The 10,348-nt window shown below is 38.9% G+C and overlaps 1 protein-coding gene and 1 pseudogene across 1 annotated transcript; one reads left to right on the top strand and one right to left on the bottom strand.

Moving 5' to 3' along the window:
- The first annotated feature begins 3,639 nt into the window (after positions 1–3,639).
- LOC110648852 (protein EARLY-RESPONSIVE TO DEHYDRATION 7, chloroplastic-like) lies at positions 3,640–8,097 on the top strand. The gene is made up of 4 exons (XM_058146613.1): positions 3,640–4,665; positions 5,528–5,694; positions 7,157–7,241; positions 7,711–8,097. The coding sequence occupies exons 1-4, from the start codon at positions 3,773–3,775 to the stop codon at positions 7,898–7,900; spliced, it is 1,335 nt and encodes a 444-aa protein (XP_058002596.1). The 5' UTR covers positions 3,640–3,772; the 3' UTR covers positions 7,901–8,097.
- Positions 8,098–8,140: 43 nt separating this feature from the next.
- LOC110648850 (amino acid permease 2-like) lies at positions 8,141–9,946 on the bottom strand (annotated as a pseudogene).
- Positions 9,947–10,348: the final 402 nt, after the last annotated feature.

Genomic DNA, 10,348 nt, shown 5'->3' with positions numbered 1-10,348 from the left:
AATAATAACGCTGAACCATGCATTGGTAATGCTTCTCAATATCTGTCCTTTTTAACGAATAGCAATGCATGTCAAAAAATTCCTAACGCAGTTGTTTGCTGTACAGTGATGCGTCTCCAAGGAATTCAGCTAAGATGGCATTGATTTCTTGCAGTATATTGAGGTTGCAAAACTGGGCTTTGTGGTATTCTCCAAGAGAAGCAAACCAGTCTTGGAGTGTTCCAATGGTCCGAGATATAAACTCTCTGAGAACAGCGTGAGAGTCTGCTCCTTCTCGAAGCATTTGGACATCTAGCTAAGCTTTAAATTTTGTAAGTCTATCTCTTCACTTGGATGGGGGAACATCATCCAGAGTGAACCATGGGCCTGAGCTGGGCCTCTGTTGTTGTTGGGTTCCCGGAACACCAAATTCCAGCATTGGATCATCTTCAGGTATTTCAACATGTGGGTCTTGGGCCTGGGGAGGCCCTGTAGGACCTGTAGTGCCACTAGTAGAGTTTGTGGTCGGAGAAGGACCAGTTCTCGACAAAGTAGGTGGCGGATCGACCATGAGAAGCGTCGTAACATCCATTTGTCCAATTTCACTATCATTACTAGAGGAATTTGCTTCATCAGAGGAATCATTTTCCGAACCAGGAGGAATAGATATCATATGCTGTGGTGGTGGTTCGAAATGCATTTTCTCTTTGCCTTTGTCAATCTTTCTCTTCGTAGCCTGAGATTCTTCCGAAGAAGATGGGCTTTTAAGCTCATATCTAGTAGGTGCAGGAGTTGGAGTTGGTCAGCTCCATGAAGCCCACATCTTTTCAAAGTTTGATCTTAAGGCCGAATTTTGGCAATTAGGAATCGAACCATCAGACAGGCCCAAAACTGCCTTCTATATTCCTACGGCCCAATACTAATGGACTGTCCTTCCATTTGGTATAAAGACAGCCCCTTCAGTCTTCCAAAAGGCCATGGTAAAAATATTCGAGCCCATACTCCACAGTGCTCTTATCTATATTGATGACATTCTCCTGTTCTCAAAGGATGTCGTGGCCCATAAAACTCTCCTATCCACTTACCAAACCATAGTAGAATCCTATGGCATCATGTTTTCAGAAAAGAAGAGTTCCCTAGCCCTAGCCGACATTGACTTTCTCGGAATGAAATTCAAAGATGGGAAATATCAACCGGGACCACACATTGCAGAAGAACTATTAAGGTTTCCTGAAAAGGACTTATCAGTAAAGCAAATACAATAATTTCTTGGCATTGTCAACTACATCAGGAGATTTATTCCCTATGTCGCCACTCACACTAGTCAATTCTCAAGAATGCTTAGAAAAAATGCACCGCCCTGGAAGAAAGAACAAACAGTAGCGGTCAAGGCTCTAAAAGCAGTGGCTTCAAATCTGCTACCTCTAAAGATTCTCAGTACAGGACATCGCACTCTCCAAACTGATGCTAGTGACACCGACTGGGGTGCTGTCCTCATCGAAGAAATCCAAGGAGAAAAGCATATCTGCGGATATGCTAGTGGAGAGTTCCCAGAGCCACAAAAACATTACCACTCAGTGTACAATGAGATATTAGCTGTCAAAAACAGGATTAAAAGATTTGAGTTCCACCTCATAGGCCACCACTTTACAGTAGTTATGGACATCTCATCTTTCCCGAAGATCCTAGACTTCAAAAATAAGTCTCTTCCAGAACCACAGCTGCTGAGATTAAAGGACTGGTTCACCAAGTATAAATTCACAGTCCAGCACATTAAGGGAAAACATAACTTAGTTCTAGATCTTCTGTCTAGACCTAAGGAGCTTCACCTCATCAAGTCACATTTTACTTTTCCCTTGATACTCATGGCTTCATCATCCTCCCCAAACACTCCTAGCTACCTCGTCCCTACACCTGATAGCTTTCCGCCTAGTTGTTCTCCTAACTAGCCAATCCCAAAAATAGCTCAGTTCGCAAAAAATCACCTGTTTCATTACCTGAGTACCAGGAATACCTTGAGAGGATTACTCCCCTCCTCATCCACCTTTATTCCTGACAACCCATTCCTCACATGTTTTGCCATCCATCCTAACAGAGACCTTATCCTTGAAGAACTATGGCTCCTTTGGTGCATGGTAACTTTATACTCTACAGGTATATAGTTCCCCCTCCTAGCACTACATCAGCACACCCTTGACAGAACAAACAAGACTCTCCTGTTTAGGTTCTTGGAGTGGTTCAAGCCCATTTCAGCATGGCAATACGGCCTTAGGGGACTCATAGAAACCCATGGAGTCGAAGAAAGGCCCATCAGGACTCAGCCCAATATCAGAACCATGTTTATCATACATAGGCCTTTCTCCAGAAGGGCTGATGGACTTCTTTGGACCCAAAACACTAAGTATGAATGGAGGATCTACGAGGGCTCTATCACAGAAAAAGACACTATGGGGCCACTGAGAAGACAGCTGGCAGAGCATCTCTGCGAAATCAACGGATATCAGCCTCTAATCCTTCCCTATGTGAATTGTACGTCTCTCGGACCCATCCGGTCTCTCACTAATGAACCCATAGATTGGTCCCATCCAATCTGGCAAGATTCTCAGGATCCAATGGATACCTAGGTGCGAGAAGCCACCGAAAGTGCTGACCCACCATCACCTGTTGAGTACGGTCAATGGCCAAAAGACTTTTTTGGACTTGATGACTCAAACGACTCTGATTATGACACATTCAATCTATCAACGACCCCATAAAAGGAATTAAAGGCTGTCTGCCATGATATGTAATAAGTGTGTCTTTTTTTTTTAGCCTTTGTTTGTTTTTCACTCTGTAAGAATCTTTTACTTTAGAGTGTCGGTAGCCAGTAGTTAGCCGGTTGCCTGTAAAAATCTTGATTCTCCTAGCTTATATAAGGAGACACTCTTTTCAGTTGTAGCCAGACTTGGCATAAGCTTTCTCTAAATAATATTCTGAGTTCTCTCCCATGGCTTTCTAAATTTCTTCTCTTTCTTCTGAAAATCTTATAATGTGTATTATACTCTTATGATCAGAGATACGTATGCTTTACACTTGGCTCGATTAGAGGATCTTGTGTATCAGAAATATTTTTGTTATGATATTGGATGCGACGGTCTCGTTATTATGCACATAATTGCACAAAAGGGCACAGTCAGATAGTACCTATAGACAAAAAAGAGACATAACAAAAATATTTTATGTGTATGATAAGAACTCTCGACTTATCTTTGAAAAAATCAAGTAATTTAAAAAAAAAAAAATAAATAACCTAGAAACTTCATGGTTCATGCCAGTAGCGGGCAGGTGGGGTCCAAACTCCAAGCAGTTGCCTTGCGTTGCATACAAATAAAACCATGTTTGGATCGGAAAATGATAAGGGAAAATAATTTTGAAAAAATATATTTTTTTTATTTAGACAAAAGAGAAAAGTTGTTGTTTTCTCTCTAAATTAAATGAAAAAACTAAATTTATATCGAAAGAAATTATGCATCTTTCTTTTGTTTTTAATAGTAATTTTCATTTTTCCTTCTTTATTCATCCAAAGATGAATAATTTTTCCATTCTTTTATTTTTCATTCTCTGCTAAAATTTATCCAAACATAGTGTAAAGGCGCGGGGATGAGCAATCCATCGCAAGGAAAACGGTTGTTACGCGGCTACTCCTCCGGCTGCCACGTCATCTCATTGTTCAAATCCAACCGACACGGCTTCTCTTCAATCTTAAGGAAATTGTCCAAATGTTAATCCTTCGCTGCAAATCAACTTCACAAAAATGTCTTCTCCCAATTCTCTCTACCCAAAAGTCGAACTCTCAAACCCAGAAGCCATTTCTGCTACTTCAACTTCCTCTTCTTCTTTGTACCCTTCTATTGACATGGAAGACGCGGCCGAGAACCTCCTTCCTGAATACGACGCCGGTTTGCTGTCTGCGAACTCTCAACCTTATGAAGAACCTCTCATCACCATCCCAGGTGCATTCGTCCATCTGATTGAGAAAGACCGTAGCATTCAGCTCGCTTGTGGTGACCTCACAATCGTCTGTCTCAAACAGGGTGATGCCGTGGTTGCTGTTCTTGCTCGTGTTGGAGATGATATTCAGTGGCCTTTGGCCAAAGATGAGGCATCTGTGAAACTCGATGAATCCCATTACTTCTTTAATCTTCGCGTTCCTGGAAATGAAAAAGGGATGAATGAAGGTAAATATGAGAGTGAGGTTGAAAATGAGGTGGAAATGGAGTTATTGAATTATGGAGTTACAATTGCGTCGAAAGGACAGGAGGCTTTATTGAAGGAATTCGATAATATATTGGAGTCTTATAGTTCTTTCACTGTGCAAGAAGTGAATGAGAGAGGGGACTGGGAGTTGATAGAATGGAAAACGGCGAGGGGGATATCGCCGGAGGATTTAAAGACGAAAGAGAAGAAGAAAGAGTTGGAGGAGTGTTCGGCGGCATATTGGACTGTATTGGCTCCAAATGTAGAGGATTATAGTGGGTCTGTCTCGAGGATGATTGCAGCTGGGTCAGGGCAGCTGATTAAGGGGATATTGTTGTGTGGGGATGTGACTGTGGATAGATTGAAGTGGGGGAATGAGTTCTTGAAGAATAGGATGGGGGAGAGATCAGATACGGAGATTAGCCCGGCAGCAATGAGGAGAATCAAAAGGTTTGGTTTATTATTTTATTTTATTTTTATCCATTGTTGCTTTACTCATCTTAGTTTCTTTGACCTTGTTTTGATTAGTATGTAGTTACTTTATAATATTAATTATGCTAATGGTCAATATGATTTTGGTCATTTAATTTGAATTAGCCACAATTAGTAAATGCACCTTTAAGTTTTGTATTTGGCACTTCCACCCATTTTGAACAAAATCTCATGAGAAATTGATTTGTCATCTTAATCAAAGAAGTTATCTAAGTTAGAAAATTTTTGGCCATGAAATTGAGAATATAATTGAAGTCCTAATAGTTAATTGTGATTGTGAGAGCAATAAAATTAAAGTAAGGTGACCAACTTGCAACAAATTAAAGTTGATGAAAATGAAATTTCAAAATTGCCATCACAAAATTGCTCTGGTCTTGTGATGGGGTATGGCTTCCCTGTCCCTTGTTTGTTCGCGTTTCGTTATTTTGGGAAAAAAAAAAAAACACTGTTAATTAGTGTATGTGTTCTTTGTATTGCTTAATTAACAACAGCCCATTTCCAGGATTTTAGGTTATCTTATCTTGTAGTAGGACTATCAAATAGCTCTGGAAGCAAGGGGGTGGTGGGCTTAATGTCAACCTTCTTGTCTTAGCATAGGTATGTTGACAATTTCTCGGTGGTGGGAAACTTTAGTTATATCATTGCAAGAGTGGAAAATCTTGCTGCTGGCTTCAGGCATTTCTTTGGGGCAAATAGCTAAGACTAAAATGGCAATTTTGAATAAATTATAACTGTTGTTTCTTTCTTTCTTTGAATGTTCTTAGTTCTTGCCATGGTATCAAGTAGTGTTGTAATGAATTTTGTCTTGGGATATTTCCAGGGTTAAGAGGTTGACAAGAATGTCCGAGGAAGTGGCCATTGGAATCCTTTCAGGGGTTGTGAAAATCTCAGGATTCGTTACAAGTTCAATTGCTAACTCTAAAGCTGGAAAAAATTTTTTTAGCATGTTGCCTGGAGAAATTGTGCTTGCTTCTTTGGAAGGATATAGTAAGTCATACATTTCCAACTCTTTTATATCTTCCAATTTGAGAATTCAGTATTTCTCTGTATATATATTTTGCAACTTATTATCATTCTATTATAATTATCAACTATTTGCTTCCTCTTTTCACTGGTATTGTAATGTTGTGGTGAACCTAATTCAGGTATCCTAGAGAGGATTCCTTCATCTCATGCCTGTAGTTTGTGGATTGTTCACTTTGTACCCATTTGTTTGTTATCTTCTAATTAGTGTACATGTGCTTTGTCAAATTTAGCAGCAGACTAGGCAAGATTGAACTAAGAATTGCAACATTAAGGCTCTTTTTTGAAAAGGGAGGAAAATGTGCGTGTGATTTTTTTTTTTTGGGGATCGCGGTGGGGGAGGAAATTTTGAAAGGAAAATGGCCCTGTGTAGCCCACATGGCAAGAAACAAAATTGTGGACCTCATGGCCCATATTCCTCCCAAAACCCTCTCCCCTCCATTTTCCTTCCTCTCCCAAACATATAGTAAATGTTGTAATTTCTCACACCAATAAACGTGTCTGCATGCTCATAAAAATATGAAGCACTGCATAGGCATTGGTGATTCAATAGATTTTAAATTGTCATAGTGACAGGGAAGCTAAAAATATATAATAAGCATTGAAATGAATACACAAGAACACACATTCTTCTGAGAATCCGTAGAAATTATACTTTGTAGTGTAAATGACTGTGTAATGAACTTTTTGCTTGGTCTCTGTCATGGCACGAATCATTTGACTTAACTGACATGAATTCTTGTGTGTTCTTGCTTTGTCTATTATCTTGATCATTTTTCTTCTTGTTTATAGCAGCTAGCATACATTCAATCAATTTCTGAATTGTCTAGTGTAAACCACTTTGTAAAATTTTAACATTTGCATAGCATTTTCCTTCCACTTTCATATGTTTCTTTCTGAGATTTTATAGATAGCCAAGCTGTTCATAACAGGTTTTAACCATGAGTGGCAAAAGCCGGTGTTCTGAAATTTATAATTGTTTATGTGTTTGTTGCTTTTTTAATTGATTGTCATGCACCAACATGTGAGCCGTATTTCACATTGGAGATTTGTTCACTTCTATAACTAAGTGGAATTCTGTAACATTAGGAGCCATAATGTCTTTCTTCTTCTAGTTTTTATATCTTTTACTCTTTCTCAAAGAGTACATGCGCCATTTTAATTTTATAGGAAGTTGAAATTTAGAATATCATTTATCAGCTACAAAAAGAATTTATATTATGGAATCATTTTAAAATGTTGAAAAATTCAAAACTAAAACCGTGAAACTTTATCATTGGATTGGAAATTCCTTGATACAAAAGATAGGCAGGGAATGTAGAAGTTCCTTTTGGGGTATCTCCATTCTTACATTCCTTTTCCTCCCAAAGGACTGTAGCTTTTTCTTACAATATTGTTTCCTTTTATGTGCCTTGTGCTTGTGCAGACAAGGTCTGCGATGCTATTGAGGTTGCTGGAAAGAATGTCATGTCAACGTCATCAGTAGTGACAAAGGGCCTCGTCTCACAGAGGTATATCTCAATTCTACTCTATAGCATCTTCACCATTGTTAGTGTGTTCATTCAAAAATGCGTATCATTTTGTTTGGCTAGTTGGAATTTAGCTTTATGGTGATAATGTTTGTCCTTAGTGGAACATCACCTTTCTGTGAGGTTGCCAGTGATTTGAGACATGTCTTGTTCCGCTAATTTGAGAATCTATCCTGCACTGGGGCATAGAGAGATTTAACTTAAATTTTATGCTGCTTAGTGACCCTTATTGGAATTCACATAAACAGCAATACAGCATAGTCAGATAGGTTCACATCCAACCCATAAACACGTTTTGGGAGGGCAAAACAAGGGGATTATATGGAGCCATGCATCAATCTCTGAGATTGATTTCAACTCATAATTCTAGGAAAATATTTCTTTCGAATTCAGTTGTCAACATTTGCATGATCGTTCATAGTTGATTGTTTGATTGGATGATGTGTTGTAGGTATGGCGAACAGGCAGCGAAGGCAACAAATGAAGGACTAGATGCTGCAGGACATGCAATTGGCACTGCTTGGACAGTTTTCAAGATAAGAAAAGTTCTTAACCCAAAGAGTGTCTTCAAACCCACAACTCTTGCCAAGGCTGCTGCAGAGGCAAATGCTACTGAATTGAAGGCTAAAAAAAAGAAGTAAATGTTGCATAGCTTTTTATGGGTACAAGGGACCGGAAATTCTGTAGCACTTTTATCTTTGTTGTTTAAGTTTGTAAAGGTTTGTCTTTTTGGTTGTATGTGAGAGAATGTAAACAGGTCATCTGTATTTGTTGGATTGTCATTTATCTGATGGATTGTTCAATTAAAGGTTGACCAGAAGTGCAATTCTAAGATAAATCTAGTTCGCCATGAATCATAGCTACAAAAGTACATGCTGTAAGACAGAGCAGTCATCGATTTGTATTCTTTAGCGTTAATTGCTCCAGCTAGCCTTTGTGGGTATGTGCTAGAGAAAAGAAACCGAACGCAGAATCATTCAAGAGGAAGAAACTTGAAACTTGAAATAGCTGCTACAGATTAAATAAGTAGTTGCCTCTTAGTGGCACAACAGTAGCTGTACTAGCACAATAGTAGCTATATATATGATTCTAGGCGATTTCCAGCTTTGTGTTTCACCAATTTTCCCTCTCAATAACTAGTTTTAAATGGCTTGTAATTCTTGAGATCAAGAAAAACCCCAGCCACAGAGCCAAAAGCAGCAGCTATGGTGATGAATAGACAAGACACACTAAGAATCTGAAGGCCAAGCCACTGGCTAGTCCATCGTCCTATCGTCTTCGGAGAAATATACATCTCGATAGGGAAATAAGCAGTCAATGGCCAGAATCCCATGGCACCAAGTATTCCAACAACATCATTGAAGAAGGCATAAGCATGCCTATGAGGGTCGTCACAACAACAAATATGCTTCTTCACACTATCCGGAACAAGTTCACCTGGTAGACGCCGAAAAAGGGGATTGGTATCTCGTATTCCGCCGTCACAAAGTCGTTCTTTGGCCATCTATGAGCACTCCATTTTTCCACAAATGCAAACAATGGCTGGCAGTATACCTACAAATTCAAACTCAAGATTTCATCAGTCCTGGAGATGCTAAACTAGAGTTTAATACAATAGATGCATGAGATTCATACCTGGTATGCACCAACTAGGTGCACAATGATCGCAATATTGGCAATGTCTACCAGCCAGTAAGGGTTATAAAATCCAAAACCTGTCAATAGATTTCCAGGGGCGTTATCACCAAAAGCTGCATATCCCATGCATCCGCAGAGCAAGTAGAAAAATATAGTCACTGCAATACTAAAAGAAGTTGCCTTGGTCATGGTTTTGTTTTCTGCAGGAGGAGATCCTATTGTGTCCTGTGAATGCAAAAGCAATTGTCCGTATATAACTATCGAATCACTGAATTTCAGCAAGATGTTAAGTTTTTAACAAATTACCTTAATTTCGATGAGGATTACAGAGTAAGAATATGCGAAGGCAATAGCTCCAAGAGCTTGCAAACTTCTCCATAGCTTCTGGGTACAAGTGACAAACCCAGCATGGGTTACTGTCCCAATACTGATACCAGTGAGGCTTCCCTTGAAGGCTGCGTTTTCTGGAAAAAGAAAGCAAGAAAAGAGCTGTAGTATTTTGCTCTGGCATAACCCACATGTGCTTTTGTCCTTTAATCAAGAAGAGGATGAGATCACGGAAACAGTCTATCCGTGAAGCTGCGTACGTTAACCTTCTCCATAATCCACAAGTGCGGAACGGCTCGTGCATAGTTTACCTGCAACTTTGCCAATGCCAAGCCCCAGACCAACAGCAGAGTATGTGAAAGACATAATAGCTACAACAATAGAGAGCCACCATATTTGATCAAAGTCTGGAATCTGTGAAAACAACAACCTCTGTGATTCCAAATGTTATCATGTATCCGTTGCTTTACATGTGGCATGGATCTTTCCCTCCACTTGCATGGAAACAATTTGATCTCTTTATTGCCCTGAAATACAGAAAAACATACATATTAAAAAAACGTTTTTGCTTCTGTAAACATTCAAATCCTGGAAAAATCCATCAATGAATTGTTGAATTTTAATTTTCAACTAAAATTATGGTTTTTGGAGTTAATTTGGTGCGCCATTTGACGTTAGTTTAACATAAAAAAAACTCACATCATACTAACTGAAGCTGCCATGGTATATCCAATTGCAACACCAAACAAAATCAAGTATTGAATCAACACAGAAGAAGACCTTCCGTCCCCCTGCAGTCCTCACATCATCATATGATTATATGGTTAATTAATTATTAAAAAAAAAGAGATAGAAAATATGTTACTGTCATTAGCTAAGGGTCTGTTTGGATGAGAATGAGGGTGAGAGAGGGTTAAATAAAGGTGATGGGATAAGTAACTATTTTGCCTTTGTTTGGGAAGATGTGAGTTAATGGAGGGTAACAGTAAGTAAGGGTAAGCCTTACTCTCCCTTATCCCTTAAATTTCAATTTTTCTTATACCTCAATTTGGGGTGTAAGAAGGAGTAAAGAGTAAGAGATAAGAGTTACAAATATTTCTATTTATATACCCTTTTAAATTTAT

Source organism: Hevea brasiliensis, chromosome 1 (genome assembly GCF_030052815.1).
Source record: "Hevea brasiliensis isolate MT/VB/25A 57/8 chromosome 1, ASM3005281v1, whole genome shotgun sequence".
Lineage (NCBI taxonomy): Eukaryota > Viridiplantae > Streptophyta > Magnoliopsida > Malpighiales > Euphorbiaceae > Hevea > Hevea brasiliensis.
This window is presented reverse-complemented; position numbering and strand designations above follow the sequence as displayed.

Excerpts from the sequence above, each read along its gene's own strand:
- LOC110648852 (XM_058146613.1), top strand. The coding sequence starts at position 3,773 with ATGTCTTCTCCCAATTCTCTCTACCCAAAAGTCGAACTCTCAAACCCA. Across the intron at positions 4,666-5,527 it reads GCAATGAGGAGAATCAAAAG|GGTTAAGAGGTTGACAAGAA; the intron begins GTTTGGTTTATT and ends GGATATTTCCAG. Across the intron at positions 5,695-7,156 it reads TGCTTCTTTGGAAGGATATA|ACAAGGTCTGCGATGCTATT; the intron begins GTAAGTCATACA and ends GTGCTTGTGCAG.